At 43.4% G+C, this 18632-nt stretch overlaps 1 protein-coding gene across 6 annotated transcripts in view; it reads right to left on the bottom strand.

The window, feature by feature from the left end:
- The window catches only part of LOC134346739 (rho guanine nucleotide exchange factor 7-like), an 82713-nt gene that overhangs the window by 15705 nt on the left and 48376 nt on the right, over positions 1 to 18632 (bottom strand). Inside the window, exons 15-19 of one of the 6 annotated variants that reach the window (XM_063048321.1) lie at positions 18027 to 18160; positions 11787 to 12011; positions 11293 to 11386; positions 9945 to 10034; positions 1553 to 1738 (exon numbers count right to left, since the gene is read on the bottom strand). In XM_063048321.1, coding sequence (XP_062904391.1) covers positions 1553 to 1738; positions 9945 to 10034; positions 11293 to 11386; positions 11787 to 12011; positions 18027 to 18160 — 729 coding nt within the window. Of the gene's footprint in view, positions 1 to 1552; positions 1739 to 8799; positions 8820 to 9944; positions 10056 to 11292; positions 11387 to 11786; positions 12012 to 18026; positions 18161 to 18632 lie in introns of those variants that run through there. The other 5 variants (XM_063048320.1, XM_063048325.1, XM_063048324.1 and 2 more) reach the window with 5 other exon arrangements.

Raw genomic sequence — 18632 nt, forward strand, 5'->3', positions numbered from 1 at the left:
ATTGTGAAACCACCTCTCTGGCACCACAGCCACAGCTGGTCAAGGAGAATCCTCACCACCACTGCCTCACAGAAGGTTGATGCTGACCTTTTCGGTAACAAATTTAGATCGACATTGGCAGATGTCAAGTTGAAGTAGATCAGCTTTCACCACAGATCTGCTGGAACTGCAAGCAGAACTTAGTGCTTCCCTGAGAGGTCAATTCCATCCAAGAACACCATCAAAAAGCAGCCTCAATACACAAGTGCTTAACCCTTCCTCCCACAGTCATTACCCAAACAGCTTCAGTCTGAAGTGTTACACCATCACTCCCAAGGCTTCTGTTTACCCTCTCCAAGCTGCAGCCAGAGTCCTCTCACTATGAAGCACACTAGGTGGTGTGGCAATGTTTAAGACAGTATTGCAAGTGCTGTCCCTTTGATGCGCATGGCTTGCTGTGGTCGTCTCCCTGTACAAATCTCAGCTCCCCAAGAATCTCAGACCCTTGACATTCATCTCTACACCAAGCACTGGGCTTCATCACCCTTGCATAATTCTGACAGGGAAACAATTCCAGGTCAATCTCTGCTTCTAAGTGCAAATGAAGCCCTGCACTGAAGTGCAAGGTCACAGAATTTAGCCGGTACTTCAAGTGTTTCATGGTCAAACATTTTATCGAGAGCTTCTCATATCTTACACTCCAGACAAGCTAAGTTTTACTTTACCCCAGGACTCCACACTACCACCCTCTGCTCAATGACCCTGCACATCTGATTTTTAAACGTTAAACAGTATAAAGCAACCACTCAATCAAAACACAACTACTGCCAAAATATTTTTGATGAGAAATAACTGACTATTCTGATGAGACATAACTGACTATCAACAAGAGCAGAAAGCACAACGTCAAATGAAAACAGCCAACGGAACAGATGCAAAGGAATGCAATGAATATCATCTTGGACCTGCTAGGTATCTGCCAAGTTTGGCACATGCCAAGACCGCAATTGAACTCAATAATTCTGGTTCTACTGAGCCTCTAAATTCAAATACTTGTTTCTGTGAGCTCTATACCCCATCCAGCAGCAGAACTTATGTTCCTCTCTGGCATTCAGTTACCAAGGACCAACATTCACCCTGCAGCACCTGCTGCATGGATGACTAAGTCACACAAAGCAGCATTCTATCAACCAGCTATCTGAACATGAACTCCCCTCCAACTCCCATCCAGAAACCACACCCACAGGAAGGTTGGTGGCTACCCATAACCAGCAGGACTCTGGTCAGTGAACTGCCCCTGGGTCAAGGTAATGAAGTCAATTGCAGCCCCAGCTCGGTCAGCAGCCTGTGTTGAGGTCTGCTAACCACAGAGTGAGTGCTCCTATACTGCCTGACTCATTAGCACCAAGGACAGGGAGATGAGAAACAGGAGCCTTGGATAGAACAGCCAAAGTATCTGGCTTTGACACATTAACATTTTGGTACAGTACAGTAGGGAAACATAAAACAGCCAAATTTATACAAGCAACTCTTACAAACTGGAGCTCTTAGTTCTGGTGAGAAATATACGAACAGCAGCTTTTACGAGAGGTTGAGGCCGTTCGGTAACTGTGGGCCAGCCATATACTGTCATAATCAGAATCCTCGGACAGGTCAGCAGGTTCGAGGCGGGAGAGGCTGCTGCGGCGAGCCGAGTCCAGGCTTGACAGGTCATCGTCACTCAGGACATGATTGTGCATCAAGTCAGTCCCCTGCCATGCTAGGGTGGTTTATAGGAAATGACAGGTACATATGAGGGCAGGGGAGGGGTCAGGGCAATGGAGAAACAAAGGAACCAATCCAAAGGTGAAATTAAAGCAAAAGTGGAGTGAAGACAAGGAGAGAAAACACAGTGTTAGGCAGTGACTAAGGTTCAGCTTCACCAGCAAGGTTAGATTCAGAATTGAGATTATGCGATGATTATAAAAGGCCTTTGATAAATTGGAGAGCATTAAATAACTACAGGTTAGAGGCCTCAAAAGTTAAAAGTAAATTTATTAGCAAAGTACATATATGTCACCATACAAAAACCTAAGATTCATTTTCTTGCAGGCATACTCAATAAATCCAATAACCATAACAGAATCAATGAAAGGCTGCACCAACTGGGCAAACAACCAGTGTGCAAAAGACAACAAACAATACAAAAAGGAGGAAATTAATAAATAAAGAAGCAATAAATATCCAGAACATGAAATGAAGAGTCCTTGAAAATGAGTCCAGAGGTTGTGGGAACATTCTAGTGATGGGTCAAGAAAAGTTAAGTGAAGTTATCATCTTTGGTTCAAGAGACTGATGGCTGAGGGATAATAACGCTTCCTGAACCTGGTGCTGCAGGTCCTAAGGTTCCTGTACCTTCTTTCTGATGGTAGCAGCAAGAAGAGAGCCTGAGCTGGGTGGTGGGTGTCCCTGATGATAAATGTTGCTTTCCTACAATAACACTCCGTGTAGATATGCTTAGTGATGGACTGAACCACATCCACTACTTTATGTAGGATTTTCTATTGAAGGGCATTGGTGTTTCCGTAGCAAACTGTGATGCAGCCAGCCTTCACCCCCAGCAGTGAGTCACAGAACCAGGAGCTCAGTGCAGTCTCCCACAGCCCTGACTCGTGGTGGGAACTTGGAGCCAGCAAATTTCTTCCTTACAAACCAAACATTCTCCATATGATTCCCACATTAGCTCACAGAGCACCACGCTAACACAAACACAGAGGTCAGCACAAGTCTAAGTAATGTCAAGGAAATAGAAGAAAGTTGATGCTGTGCTTCAGGTCCATGGACTGCAGCAACCACTCTAGGTTCGTAGGTCAGTGCTTTGTGAAGCTGATGGGAAATGAGTATTAGTAAGGACATCAATAGATAAAACACTGATTATAGTAAGCAGAGTTTACAAAAAGCAAACCTGACATTAAACCCTCTGCTCAATTTACGAGGGGTGATTGATAAGTTTGTGGCCTAAGGTAGAAGGAGACAATTTTAGAAAACGTAGCACATTTATTTTTCAACGTAGTCCCCTCCTACATGTACACACTTACTCCAGCGGTCGTGGAGCATACGGATCCCTTCTTTGTAGAAATGGTCCACAGCAGGGGTGATTGATAAGTTTGTGGCCTAAGGTAGAAGGAGATGAGTTATTAACTTCAAACTTTCTGCATTATCTCTCAAAGAGTTGAAGTGCACGTGCATGTAACAAGAGTGTCTTGGACCTCCAGGTAATCCACAGCAGGGGTGATTGATACGTTCGTGGCCTTGGGTAGAAGGAGATGAGTTATACAGCTCTTGTTACATGCACGTGCGGTTCAACTCTGAGTGAAAACGCAGTAAGTTTTAAGTTAATAACTCATCTGCTTCTACCTTAGGCCACGAACTTATCAATCGCCCCTGCTGTGGACCACTTTCTGCAGGTCCAAGACGCCGACTTCTACAAAGAAGGGATCCGTATGCTCCACGACCGCTGGACTAAGTGTGTAAATGTAGGAAAACTAAATATGCTAGGTTTTCTGAAATTGACTCCTTCTACCTCAGGCCACAAACTTATCAATCACCCCTTGTATGTTCCTCAACAGGCACCACATCGATATCCTGCATAATTAAGGATTTCACTTTGCCATTGACTTCGAAAAGTTAATTTCACTCAAAGTGACATGATAGGAGTGACGGGAACCAGCAGGTAGCCCCAGGTTTACTGAGCAAGTGCAGTTAAAGGGGCAGGAGCATCTGGGGGCCCACAGCACGGACCAATTGAAGACCAGAGTTTGAATGACTCATTGGTAGGACGTGAGTAACAGAGGCAGAGAAGATGACAGGGAGCTGGCACATTGAACCATTGATGGCACTCCTACAGCATTATTGGGAATGGATATCATGATTTAGATCAAATCCGACAAAAGAGTGGCATGTACCTATAATTCTCAGTCAGAGTGGTATGTGAATTATAAGGGAAGCTCAGGTAGTTGGGCCCTTGTGTGTCCCACTGCCCTCTTTCTTGCAGCTGGAACAGCATACAGGATTGCGAGATGCTGTTAAGTAAGTGTGCAGAGTGCCTATCGAGTAAGCCGTACTTACATCAAGCTTCTTGGGTGTGTTATAAACCCCCTAGGCTTCATTTTTTCTGTGGACTTTCACTTTAAAACGCCGAGAGAATGAGACTGACCTTTGGGACACTGTTGGATTTCTACTGACTACAAAATTGCTTGGTTACTATGGTGAGAGAGGTGGAGTTGTTTGATGGACAATGAATGTTTATGGTTTCTCGTGGCTTGTTTTGAATAAGCAAGGTCAGATGATCCTCTTACAGACACACACAATTCAGTCGAGATGGTTTCGATCAATGAAAGACACCAGTGAGTGGGATCACTGGTTTAAACTTCCAGTAGCCCAAAAGGGGTGAGTTGAGATCGATCCAGAGTATTGATAAACAACTCTCACAAAGTATTGCATCTAGAAGAAGTTGGCAGAGAGGAGGGGAGAGGAAGGTTTGAAACAGAAAGAAACCTAGTGACAAAGAGATTACTGTTTGGACTCTCCAAGTAGCCTGTAAGGGTGAGTTTCATTCCATTCGGATACGAGTGTGAGATTGTCACATAGTTAATCCACAGGAGTGGGTTCTCTGGTGAGGGGAAAACCTTTGTGAATACGTGTGTGTTTACCCATTGTCTGGGTGTGGTAGTTCACTGAGAAAGGCAAATCACTGTTGGAGTTATTTCGTATGTCATGAAAGTGGATACGTGGTTATCACGTTGTGTGTTTGGGGTAACCGTGTGGAACCTACCGGTGTGTCGACCCTGGCCTGGGTGGTGGTTCCCTTTGCGATAAGCTACTGTTGGTGATGCCTTCTCACAACACTCGCCTTTGGATTACAAACATCTCGCATTAATTAACCTGAGGATTGAACTGAACTTTCTTACATACCATCGTAAGATTGTAACTCTTGCCACCTGAGCTTGAATAAGTTTGGGAACTTCATCTATACACCTATATATGCATAATCCTGCTAACTTTTGATCACCTGGTTAAGTTACTATATTTAGTAGCTACTAACAAAGATAGTGGATTTTAACATCAAAAACAGACTCAAGGTGGGTTCTATTGTTGCTGATACTGTTAGTGTTGCTTGCATATAACCGGTACTTTCCTCAGGGTTGCATGTACCTAACAGGTGATATTGGTCACACTCACTGAGGAAAGTAGAGAGCATTTCACCACACTCCTGATTTGCCCCTGCTGGTAGGAGCAAGGATGTAAGGAGTTAGACAGTTAGTCACCTCTACAAGATTCCCAACCTGTATCCTTCACTTTGTGGCCATGCTATATATGTAGTTGCTAAAGTTTCTGGTCATGGTAACCTGCCCAGAATAGTGAGGTTGGTGCAGGGGAAGTCACCACTGGTAATACCCAGGGATGAAGGTAGATAGTTGACAGGGTAGCCTCAAAGTTGATGGCATAAATTTTAATTTCTCCTCCCCCCAACCCACTCTTTATTACATTCCCCATTCAGTTACCCTCCTACCCCTTCTCTTCACCTGCCGATTATCTGGTTTCCTTCCTCCTATGGTCCGTTCTCCCCTCCTATTAGATTCCTCCTTCTTCAGCCCTTTACCTCTTCCACCTATCTCCTCCCTTCTTCACTCCATCTCCCCTGCCCACTCACTTTCCCCATCACCTGGTCTATCTATCACCTGCAACCTTGTATTCCTTTCCTTCCACCCACCTTCTTGTCCTGGCTTCTGCCCCCTTCCTTTCGAGTCCTGATGAAGGGCCTTAGCCTTTCCAGTCGACTGCATATTCCCCTCTATTGATGCTGCCTGACCCACTGAGTTCCTCCAGCATTATGCATGTTCATCAAGATTTCCAGCATCCGTAGAATCTCTTGTGTTAAAGACAGCTAACGGCTCCTGATAGGAGTCACTACACAGAATTTGTGTAGTTAAAAAGTTTATTGCCACTGTCAACCTAAGCCTGAATGCTGTTAAAAGTCTTCCCACAGGTTGCCCGTGACCTCCACAACCAGTCAACCTTAATTAGAAAATGCACCACAGAAACAGCCCATAGTGCCCCATCCAGTTCACACTGGTATTTATCCTAAGAGGAACAACCTAACTCTACTTTACCTACTTCTTCCCATATTCCCCTTTGTTTAAACTTCTTCAAATCTGTTCCTGTTCCTGTCTCGTGTCATTTACCAACTCTGCTCATATTTTCACAACTATACATAAAACTATCCTGAACTCTAACCACAATCTACCTACTCTCTTCCTTTATTCACACCGAATTGAAAACCTCTACAAAAACACCTCAACCTCTTAATGAAAACACTCTGGAGTTGGTCACTGTTTAACCAGGATTCAATTTCTACCACTAAATGTATGCGATGTAATTGAAATACTCAGCAGATCCTTCAGCATCTCCAGCAGGGGAAAGCAGAATTGATGCTTCAGACCGATGACTTTACAGGAGAACTGTGAAGTAGTAACACTATGCTGCACCGATGGAGAGATACAGAGAAGGCCAAGTGTGAGGGCAGAGACCAAGAAACTGAATGGCATGAGGGGTGTGTGGTCAGCAGGGGGGAAGAAGGCTTGTTAACCATAGTTGTCTGTACAGAGGGAGATGAATGAAAACAGTGTTGCAAATGACACTGGAACTGTGAGACTTTCTGGAAATCTGAAACAACTTCAGAGAATGCCGGTAAATCTGAGCAGGTCAGGCAGCATCTCTGCAGAGGGAAACAGAGTTGCTGACCAAACACCAGAATCAACCAAGTCTGCTACAAAGACTGATTATCTAAAACTGGCTGAATCAAAGTCACAGTGGATACAAGATACACCTACACTGACCTTCATTGGAAGAATGTGCAAGCTCAAACAGGGAATTCACAATGAGAAATAATGTTCTGCCCTCGGGGACTAATTAAAGGTATTTGGTAAAGCAATCACTCAATCTGTATTTGGGTTTGAGTTTGCAAAAGTAACATCAATCCACCGGTGTAATCCTAAACTCTGGCTGTCCATTACGTTAATCCTCTACCCACTGTTACTCTGATCTGTTTTTTTGGATTTTACACTGTTACAATGAAACCCAACATAAGCTTAAGGGCCAACACCCTTTCTCTGACAGCACATTCCAGTCCTCACAACTCAGTAACACATTCAACCACGTTCAGAGAACCAGCCCTTCCAATTTTGATCAGTTCTGATCAAGGTCATTGACTTGACATGTTACAAACTGCTGGAGGAACTCAGCAGGTTGAACAGCATCTAGTTGGGTGGAAGATGCAGAGGGAACCTTGCCCCAACTTCATTACAGATGTCCAGTGTCTATACACATCTCATCACTAAGGTCCCACATCTTTCTGCAACAAAGATCCAACCAATTCCCCTCACCAACACTGACTCTGAACAATTTCTCCTGATTCATTTCATGTCCTACAAATTAAAGGTGTAGCCTCTGGAACCTGTATGGGCCCCAGCTATGTCTATCAATTCCTGTTCAAAATCTTTTTCGGTACTACTCCCCAACTCACTCTCCATTACAGCAATGACTACACCAATTTTATCTCTGCTACCAGCCTCCACATTGAGCTGAGGACAAGGGCCTGTGTTCCAGCCCAAACATTGACAATTCATTTCTCCCCACTATCCCTCCAGCAGGTTGCTTGGTGCTCCAGATTCCAGCAGTGTCCAACTTCACACATTAATTCTGCTTCCCCTACATAGACACTACTTGACTGAGTATTTCCGGAACCATTCTTATTTCAGATTGTAAGTATCTGCAGTATTTTGTCTTCATCTCCTTTTACATCTCCCCCCAGAAAGATCAGTTGAGAATATTAAGGTTTAATGACCTCAGCCAATACAACCACCCCTTGATCATTCAATCTCTCTGGAGCTCCACCCTATTTAAGATGCTTCCTTTCTTTTCATCAACTTGCCCAAGGAAGTTTTATTTTTAACTATTCTCTGATGGAAGAACACAGACCTGAACTGTTGACTCTTATTTCACTCGTCACAGACGCTCGTGTGCCTAACAAATATTCCCAATATTTTCTTCTTTTTGCTCACATTACCAACACATGCAGGGTTTTATTTGCTTTATGACAAGCAGCACTTCACAAATACATCAGAAATTACCAAAGAAATCATGTAGATTAGAAATCGATAACTTAAATAGGATAAATTAGGCTGAAGACTTAAATTAGGGTGTGCACTTAACACAGGAAGTGTGGTAGCAAACACTGCACTAGCAAATCTGTACATTGCTGGTAACCTGCAACTGGACATCGTGCTCTATGGGTTGGGATTACTGAAAATGGTATCAAGCAGATATTTGCAATACCTACTGAGAAAACAAAAGGTCATCTGTCTGCAGCATCAACTCTCTTCCTCCCTTGACAGATGGCCCTGATATGCTGAGTATTTTCTAGCATTCCTTCAGTAAAGGGGCGTGGGGAATTTTTTAAAAGATATTTCAAGAAGGGCATCAAAGCAGGAGAACGGAGTTGAGAGGGATAATAAATCAGCCATGATAGAATGGCTGAACAGACTTAATAGACCAAATAGCCTAATTCTGCTCCTCTGTCGTATAGTCTCATGTGTTATCACTGGCCAAGAAATGTTATTGCCCATACTTAACTATCCTTAAAGGTGGTAATGAGCTGCCTTCTTGAATCACTGCTATCTCTACAAGTACCTTCATCTTGCCCACTCCATATTATTCTACTTGCCTGGAATGCAATTAAACAGCCCATGTATTTAAACAAAAATACTCACAGTCAACACACCATGGATCTTGGCCTCAATCTAAGATAATAAACAGAATCAAAAAAAAATGTTTCTCTTCGATTGACCTTTAATCACTAATATTTAATGCCCAGCCCAGTTGATTGTGATGACACATGGTAGTCCTTCACAAGCACAGTAAAATGTGGAACTCTCCCCAGGGAAGCAGTAGACTCTGCGACGCAGTATAGTTTACAGAAGTTGTGTGGACATTCATTGGGTGAGGGGCAGGATTGGATTAAGTCAAAGCAAAAAGGCAGAATCCAGCCAAATAAAGGGGATGCGCTCAAAGGTCTTAGAGGCTCCTCCTATTTCTGGATTATTTTACCGTCTATCACAATATTACAGTGCTACAATTACAAGTTAAAGGCAATCCTTTAATCATTCAGTTATTAAGCGACCTGTGACTTTGATTTATAAATGACCGACCACAGCAATGGTCATTATTTTAGTCATTGAATCTTAAACTGAAACAGACTTCAGATACTTGGGAAAGGCATTATAATGATTTAGTAAGTTAACACCAAGATTCAAAATGCAAGGATCTCTGTGCAATCTTTGCTGAAGCATCACACTAGTCTCTCATTGAACTTCAAAACTGATTCTTTAAACTTAATGCTGTGAAACAAGAGGCCACTCCTTCTGGGAATAGAACCAGCATTCACAGTAAATGGAAACATGACCATTTGGCTTCAAAATATAATACATAATAATTCCTCTAATATCCATTCTGACTTTGTATCTGACAGTAACTATACAAACTGTATAGTAACAATGAAAGATACCATTTCTTCCATGGGAATTACGTGAAAAAAGAACTTAATCCACATTTGCTCTTGCTTCTATATACAAAAAAATCAATTACTAACACACTACTTTGAAAATTCTACAACACCTCACAAATACAAAGCTGCAAACATCCAACAGGCAGGCAGCAATGAGATGAAATGTTAAGCACTCCAGATGCTGCCTGACCTGCTCAGTACATTACCATTTATAGATTCCTTCCCTGTTTTGCTTTGGAACAGATTTTAGACATTGATACAAAATTATAAAGATGCTGAATGCTTAAAAATGCAGCTCTGATTCTAAACGTTAATTGGTTTGAAATTAAGGTATGTATTGAAGTGAAAGGTCATCACTTACTTGAGTTCAGAGTCTGACGGGTTTTGGCACTAGTGCAGTAAGCTTCAATAACTTTCAATATTTGTGCATCTTCTTCAAGAGCTGCTGTGCCTGGGTAATAAAGATAAAACCCTGGTAGAAGACAAGTCACAAAACACAAACATTGGATTGATGACACTAATGTTTTCTGGGCTTCCAAATAACTACAGATTCAAAATCTCAAATAATAGATTTGCCGGCCAGCCTGAGCTTTGAGCAGCTTGCTGACTGTGATCCTAGTACAAGGCACATTGGGCTACAATATCAAACTAGAAGCTGATTACTTCTTTCTACTCAATCCATTTTGTTGACACTGAAGCTGCCGATAGCACAAAATGTCTTATCAGAAGTTACACAGTGTCACCCACAGCTAAACTAGCTACCAAGTCTAATGGAGACACCACTTTTTCCCCTTATTAGGGAGAGAGCGAGCCTGTGTTATGTCGAATTACCAGGTGAACAAGTAGTCTCATGAAATGTACCTATTGAAACCTATTGGTTACAACCTAACGGATACCTGTGTGCCAGCATTGACCAAGAACAATACTGATTCAGTGAAGCCTGCCTCCCTTATGTGAAGCACAGATCTTTGAATGCTCTCTCTACCCTCAAATTAAACAAGATCTAATTCCAAACCAATATTGCAAAGACCTGTAGAACCCTAACCACATCCAATTCTGAACCATCAACCCACTGTTGGAGGAATGTGACAAAGAAACGGGTTGTTCTTCCTCCTTCTGGTGAACTAGCATTTCTGTTCCTTTACCCATATATCCTACCTCAACTTCCCTTGCCTCTGACGTCCCCATCATCTGACAATAGTTCAATCAGGTCAAAACACACCAGGAAGTTTCCTCCCTACAGATCATATTCAGAAATCATTGACACTGACCACATCGGCAAGCAGCTGAAGCCATAGTGACTCCCTCCTCAGCATACTGACTCAGAAAATGTTGAACACATCCTTCTCCACACAATTTCTTGTTGAACAGAGTTCTAAGGCATGGAGGGGTTGCTATGGACAAAAAAATCACATCCAATGCTCTTTTCTGATTAGAAAACAAACTCTGTCCCTCAAGTCATTAGTTTCAGTGACCAAACACATTAGGCATTGAGTAATGTCATGTTAAACTATGTTGCTTGCAAAGTTAAAGTAGACATGATGTGATCCAGCTCTTTTTGCTTTAGAGAACTAAAATCTTCCAGGCTTTTACCAACTGCTCACCTCGAGCTGGCCAAGGGGCAATGTAAGTATAATCCAAACCAGAAGAATGAAGGTGATACAGTCAGCTGAGAGAAGTAAAGAATATGGCAGAGACAGTCAACATACTTTTCCTCAGTGCAAACTCCTCATCAGAGGGTTTCCTCTCTGGTTTCCGTTTGGGAAGCAGCTTCTTCATGGTTTTAGGGCTCCTGCTGAGGTCCTGCACAAAAACAACACAAAATATGCCATCAGCCATTGCACTGCCTCTAAACCTGAGGTGGATGAGCTGCCCTGGTAAGCCAGATTGATATAATTAGTGAGAGGTCCAGGGGCACTGAGGAGGCAAAGACAGTAGAAACATCTACAAGTATGCTCCACATCAAAGAAAGTGTCAGAGGCTTTTACACAATGGGACAAGTATCATGGTGCCTGGGTAAGTCAGGATATTGTATACCTCAGGCTGGGGGGTGGGGGCTGTGGGGCCAAAGGAAAATGCAACAGCCTCAGTTAGATACAGCAACTCTGTATTCTCCAGAGCCTAACACATACCATATAGGACAACTAAACACATGCACCAAATTGAAGAATCATATCAGAATGCAGCCAAAGTAAAGACCAACCTCCTTGTAACAAAGAGCGGCAGAAGGTTTCAATGGGGCTGCTGGCCGGAGGCAACTCAAGGTCCACGGCTTTGGCATCTTGGGGGGTTCCAGAGGTCCCCAGCTCAGCGTGCTGTGGGATGTCCCATGCAGGGAAGGATGAGGAAGGGTATGGTAGGGTGGAGTCACGGAGATCGGATACCCATCAGAATGCTTGTTGAGTGGCGTCACAGGGTGCAATGGAAGCTGAATATGGAACACAATAAGTACATTAGTTCTTCAATTGGAAGAAGTCAGCTTTTATTAACATGATTCGAAAACGACTCAACCCGTGATGGTACAGGATCTGCATGAATATCCAATGTCTCACACAACCAGCAAACAAAACAAGTGCCCTGATGTGAGACTGAGCTCTGAGACTGAGTCAATGGAGCAAGTGAAAGGTAGGACTGTGACATTAGCAGGAATGGCTTTCTGCCCACAAAATACAGTTCCACAATATCCAAAACAGTTTGAGGAAGACAGAGGGGGATATATGGGTTTGCCAAGTTCAGGTGCCTGAATGACTGGATGCATAGAAAAAGAGGAAAGGCAAAAAATAAGTGAAGATGACATAAGTATTTGGATAGACAGAGACTGATTAGGGACAGTCAACAGGGCTGTGTGTATGCAGGTTGGGTCTAACCAATCTGAAGTTTTTTAAGAAAGTTACCAGGAAATTGATGAAGAAAAGGTGGTAGATGTAGTCTACATGGACTTTTGCAAGGCTTTTGACAAGGTCCATACTGGAGGTTGGTCAAGAAGGTTCAGTCGCTCGGCATTCAGGACGAGGTAGTAGTAAATTGGATTAGACATTTACTTTGTGGGAGAAAGCAGGGAGTGGTAGTAGATGGTTGCCTCTCTGACTGGATGTGCAGTTCTGGTCAACTACCTACAGGAAAGATATCAATAAGGTTGGAAGAGTACAGAAAAAAAATTACAATGATGTTGCCAGGACACTGCCAAAGACGAGAGTTAAAGGGAAAAGATGAATATGTTAGGACTTTATTTTCTGAGTGTAGGAGAATGAGGGGAGATTTGATAGAAGTATAAAATTATGAGGGGTATAGATAGGGTAAATGCAAGCAGACTTTTTCTCACTGAGGTTGGGCAAGACGACAACTAGATATCATGGACTAAGGGTGAAAAGTGAAATGTTTCGGAGAACATGAAGGCGAACTTCTTCACTCAGAGGGTGGTGATAGTGTGGAATGAGCTGCCAACGGAAGTGGGGGATACAGGTTCAATTTCAACATTTGAGAAATTTGGATTGATACATAGATAGGAGAGCTATAAAGGCCTATGCTCCCAGTGCAGGTCAATGGGACTAGGGAGAATAAGAGTTCAGCACTGACTAGATGGGTCAAAGAGCCTGTTTCTGTAGTGTAGTGCTTTATAACTCTATACAGAAAATGAAGCGGGTGTAGGGGTAAAAGGAAATTCATAAAGTTCAGAGAAGGCAGATAAAAATAAGCATTTTAAAATTACATACAGAGCAAGAGGATAACCAAGTATTGAGTATATCAGAGACTCAAAAAGCAACCTGGTGTACAGGCAACAGAGATGGGTAAGATTTTTAATGAATACCAAAAGAGATAGATGATATTGACATTGTGGTTGAGGAGGAAGTGCGTGAAATATTGGATTGATAAACATAACAGACAAATATCAAGGGATTTAGCAGCATTTGGAAGTAGATAAATCACCAGGACTAGACAAATATAGATATTCCTCCCATCACTTTCCTAGCCTCCTGTGATATCAGAATGGCACCAGAGGAGCAGAGCACTGCTAACATTACAACATGGTTTCAAAAGACAAAAGGTATAAACCATGTAACTGTAAGTGAATCAGTTGAATTTTGGTGACAGGCTGTGAGGGGCTGAATAAATGTTTGTTTAGAAAGGCACAGATTAACTCAGCCAGTACAGCAGAGATAACTACACTATATAATACTGGCAACTAAGTCAGTTTTGTTTGAGAGACAGCAAAGAGAGTCAATAGGGCAGTAGATCGATGGAGTCCAAACAGACCCTAACCAGGTTGTTCACCAGGTCCTTAAAAGGCATGCTGTTCATAAAACACACACAAACACAGAAAGCTCACGGGATCCAAGAAAGAGCAGCTGGAGCAAAGCATGAGAGGCAAGTACTGGAGGATAATGCCGGACAGGTGTTTTAGTGGTTGCTGAGGTTCCACAGGTTCCTTCTACCTGTAGCACTTAGTAACAAGTCAAACTAAACATGTCATAAAGGAGAACAGCAGCAGATGCTTGAAGTCAGAAATAAAACCAGTACTGGAAATGCTCGGCAGATCAGACAGCTCTTTGCTACTGTGAAGCCATTGGAGATGTTGCCAAGACTTTGAAAAGATTCCATAAGACATAGGAGCCGAACTAGGCCACTCAGGCCATCGAGTCTGCTCCACCATCCCATCATAGTCATAATCATAGTCATACTTATACTTTATTGATCCTGGGAGAAATTGGTTTTCGTTACAGTTGCACCATAAATAATAAATAGTAATAGAACCATAAATAGTTAAATAGTAGTACCTAAATTATGCCAGTAAATTATGAAATAAGTCCAGGAACAGCCTATTGGATCAGGGTGTCTGACCCTCCAAGGGAGGAGTTGTAAAATTTGATGGCCACAGGCAGGAATGACTTCCTCTGACGCTCTGTGCTGCATCTCGGTGGAATGAGTCTCTGGCTGAATGTACTCCTGTGCCCACCCAGTACATTATGTAGTGGATGGGAAACATTGATCAAGATGGCATGCAACTTAGACAGCATCCTCTTTTCAGACACCACCGTGAGAGAGTCCAGTTCCATCCCCACAACATCATTGGCCTTACGGATGAGTTTGTTGATTCCGTTGCTGTCTGCTACCCTCAGCCTGCTGCCCCAGCACACAACAGCAGACATGATAGCACTGGCCACCACAGACTCGTAGAACATCCTCAGCATCGTCCGGCAGATGTTAAAGGACCTCAGTCTCCTCAGGAAATAGAGACGTCTCTGACCCTTCTTGTAGACAGCCTCAGTGTTCTTTGACCAGTCCAGTTTATTGTCAATTCATATCCCCATGTATCTGTAATCCTCCACCATGTCCACATTGACCCCCTGGATAGAAACAGGGGTCACCGGTACCTTAGCTCTCCTCAGGTCTACCACCAGCTCCTTAGTCTTTTTCACATTAAGCTGCAGATAATTCTGCTCACACCATGTGACAAAGTTTCCTACCGTAGCCCTGTACTCAGCCTCATCTCCCTTGCTGATGCATCCAACTATGGCAGAGTCATCCGAAAACTTCTGAAGATGACAAGACTCTGTGCAGTAGTCATGGCTGATCTAGGATCCCACTCAACCCCATACACCTGCCTTCTCACATCCTTTGATGCTCTGACCGATCAGGAAACTATCAACTTCCGCCTTAAGTACAGGTGTCCCCCGCTTTTCGAACGTTCGCCTTACGAAACCTCACTGTTACGAAAGACCTACATTAGTACTCTGTTTTCGCTTTCAGAAGGTGTTTTCACTGTTATGAAAAAAAAAGCAGCGCACAATAAAAGGCAGCGCACGCCCCGAGCAGCCGCTCTCCCCTGGATTCGGAACGGCATTGCTTAAACACATGCCTCTGAGCAGCCGTTTGCAAGATGAGTTCTATGGTATCGGAAAAGCCTGAAAGAGCTCGTAAGGGTGTTACATTTAGCGTAAAACTAGACATAATTAAGCATTTTGATTGTGGTGAACGAAGTAAGGACAAAGTGAGTTTGGCTTGTGGAAGTTGACGAACATGATGTTGAAGAAGTTTTGGCATCCCATGACCAAGATCTGATAGATGAAGAGCTGATGCAATTGGAAGAAAAAAGATAACAATCGAAACCGAATGCAATAGCGAACTGAACGCGAAGCAACTGCGTGAGATTTTCGCTGCAATGATAAAGTACAACTTTAATTTTGAAAGGGTACGTAGGTTTAGGGGATATTTGCAAGATGGTTTGAGTCCTTACAAAGAACTGTGTGATAGAAAAATGCACGAGGCTCAGCAGTCAAGCAAGCCTTCCACATCAGCCACAGCAGACGACGAACATCGACCTTCGACATCGAGGCAGGCAGTCATAGGAGATGAGCTGCCTGCTCTAATGGAAACAGACGACAAGATGACACCCCAGTGTCCCACCACCCCAAACCCCAGGCCACGGACAGATACCGATTCGCGGAGAATGCAGCGGTAGCTGGGAGGCACACAGCACATCTTTAAGAAAAAAGCCGAAATAAACCTGTTAATTAATTAGGTGCCGCCTGACACGTAATTGTCGGCCCAGATCAGAGACGACGCAATCGGAAATCAGCACTGACCTGGGCCAACAATTACATGCCAGGCAGCACCTAATTAATGAGCATGTTTGTTTCGGCTTTTTTCTTAAGGATGTGCTGTGCGCCTCCCGGCTACCGCTGCACGCCTGCATGCTTCGCGGCAATGTATCGGTCAGCGGCCCGGAGGGTGGAGGTCACTGCACCACCCAACCTGTGACGACTCCGTCTAACACACCATCATCAGTGTGCTCAGCGCTGACCCAATTCTGGTAAGTGATACTACACTGTACATACATTATTTCTACTTTATATTGGCTGTGTATTTTTACGTGTTATTTGGTATGATTTGGCAGCTTCATAGCTTAAAGGTTACTGGAGAGCGCTTGAACCGTGTTTTTGCCAAAAGCGCTTGCGTGAGATTTTCTGGCGACGGCACTTGCGCGAGATTTTCAGTACAGAGAACAGTGCAGTAATGATTGTGGAAAAGTATTTCTACTTTATATAGGCTGTGTATTTATCATATCATTCCTGCTTTTACTATATGTTACTGTTGTTTTAGGTTTTATGTGTTATTTGGCATGATTTGGTAGGTTATTTTTGGGTCTGCGAACACTCACAAAATTTTCCCATATAAATAAATGATAATTGCTTCTTCGCTTTCCAACATTTCGGCTTATGAACCGTTTCATAGGAACGCTCTACCTTCGGATGGCGGGGGAAACCTGTATACCCACGGACTTGGTTTACGCTGCAGTCTGTGGCAGAATATTCCAAGATTCACTACTCTCTGGCTAAAAAAATTCCTCCTTACCTAATAAGATCCTGGTTATTACACAACACCCAATCTAAGATAGCCTTTCCCTGAGTAAGCTCAAGGACAAGCTGCTCTAAAAAGCCATCTCATAGGCATTCAACAAATTCCCTGTCTTGCGATCTGACACCCACCTGATTTTCCCAATCCCCTTGCACATTGAAGTCCCCCATTACAATTGTGTCATTACCCTTATTACGTGGCTTTTCCAGCTCCCTTTGCAACCCCATAACCTGGCTACTATTTGGAAGTGTATATATGATTCCCAAAATGGCTTTTTTTAACCCTGACAGTTTCTTATCTCAACTCTCAGATTCTCTGACCCTGTGTCACCTCTTCCTAAAGGTGTAATTCCATCTCTTACCAACAGAGCCACACCACTACCTATGCCTTCCTGCCTGTATTTCCATACAAAGTATATCCTTTGATTCTGACCACAGGAAGATACTGCAGCAAATGGAATTCAATTCAGAGAAGCGTAAAACAATGAATTTGGGAAGTGGCCATGAGACAAGGAAACACATAACACACAGGCAGCAGGATCAGGAGCATGCCATCCGGCACCTCAAGCCCGCTTGGCTATTCAACAAAACCAGGCCTGGACTTTTCTGGACCTGGAATATTTCTTGCTCTGTCCCCATTTCCCTTGATTCATTTAATATCCACAAATCTATCCACCACAGATTTGAACAACAGTTAGGGTAAGGCTTTCCCACCTTCCCCGTGAGAGCTTCTAAGAGAACAACCATATAATAAGGCACATCAGAAATCACTGGCAGCTCAGGGTCTAGGCATAAGCATGGCATTGGAAATTGGTCTCTTGTAGAACCTACCGAGTTTTTTTGGTAATTGTCCCTACCCTGTTACAGGTTTTAGAACCCTCTCCCATGGTAGCCCACAGGAAGAAACTCCCAAGTTACAGCTGGTGATGAGGGAATTCCCCCTTACAAATCTTGTTAAAAGCACACCCGGCTGAGATTCCCCCAGCCATCGGTGCTGCTGCTCAAAGCGGTTCCATGACCTTCGGGGCACAGGTATTATAAAGGTGCCAACCCCACCACACTCCGCAGTGGTCACCCCTTTCACTTACTGTGTGACATGGCATAGACTGCTGCCTCACAACTCCCACACTTGGGGCTTTTGTTTGCTTCTGCAGATGGTCTGCCCATTCCTGCATATCCTGGTGGTTCGAGCACGACACCAAAATCCGTTCAATCATACTTCCTAACCACAGGGAAACAAAGAGGTACACAGGTCAAAAAGGTCAGACACTGAGCTGTCACATTCTCTTGCAAGGCAATTAAAAACCTGACATTCGGGAGTTAAGATTACACATACAGCTTGGTTCAATGTCAGCTGGTGTGCTAATGACAAGCCTGGTAAAACTCAAATAAAATGCTCAACATGCATTCCACTCTAGCAGACACCAGCACCTCAAAGACCCCCTCACACTTCTGTCTTGGAAATGCACTGAGTGAAGCTCCTGGAAGTTCTTCACTGTGGGAGTACCTTCCATAACAAACAGACTGCAGCTGCTCACCGTCACCTTCATCATTAGTAACCCTTGGGTTTGCTACATCCCAGGAATGATATACTAAAGAAATGAGACACCTTGTTTTCCACCATGATATTCTGTCCTACCTGGCAATTTATCCATTTTTTAATGCTGATAAATCCTTTCATACTTCATCTCTAT

The sequence above is a fragment of the Mobula hypostoma genome, chromosome 5 (assembly GCF_963921235.1).
Source record: "Mobula hypostoma chromosome 5, sMobHyp1.1, whole genome shotgun sequence".
NCBI lineage: Eukaryota > Metazoa > Chordata > Chondrichthyes > Myliobatiformes > Myliobatidae > Mobula > Mobula hypostoma.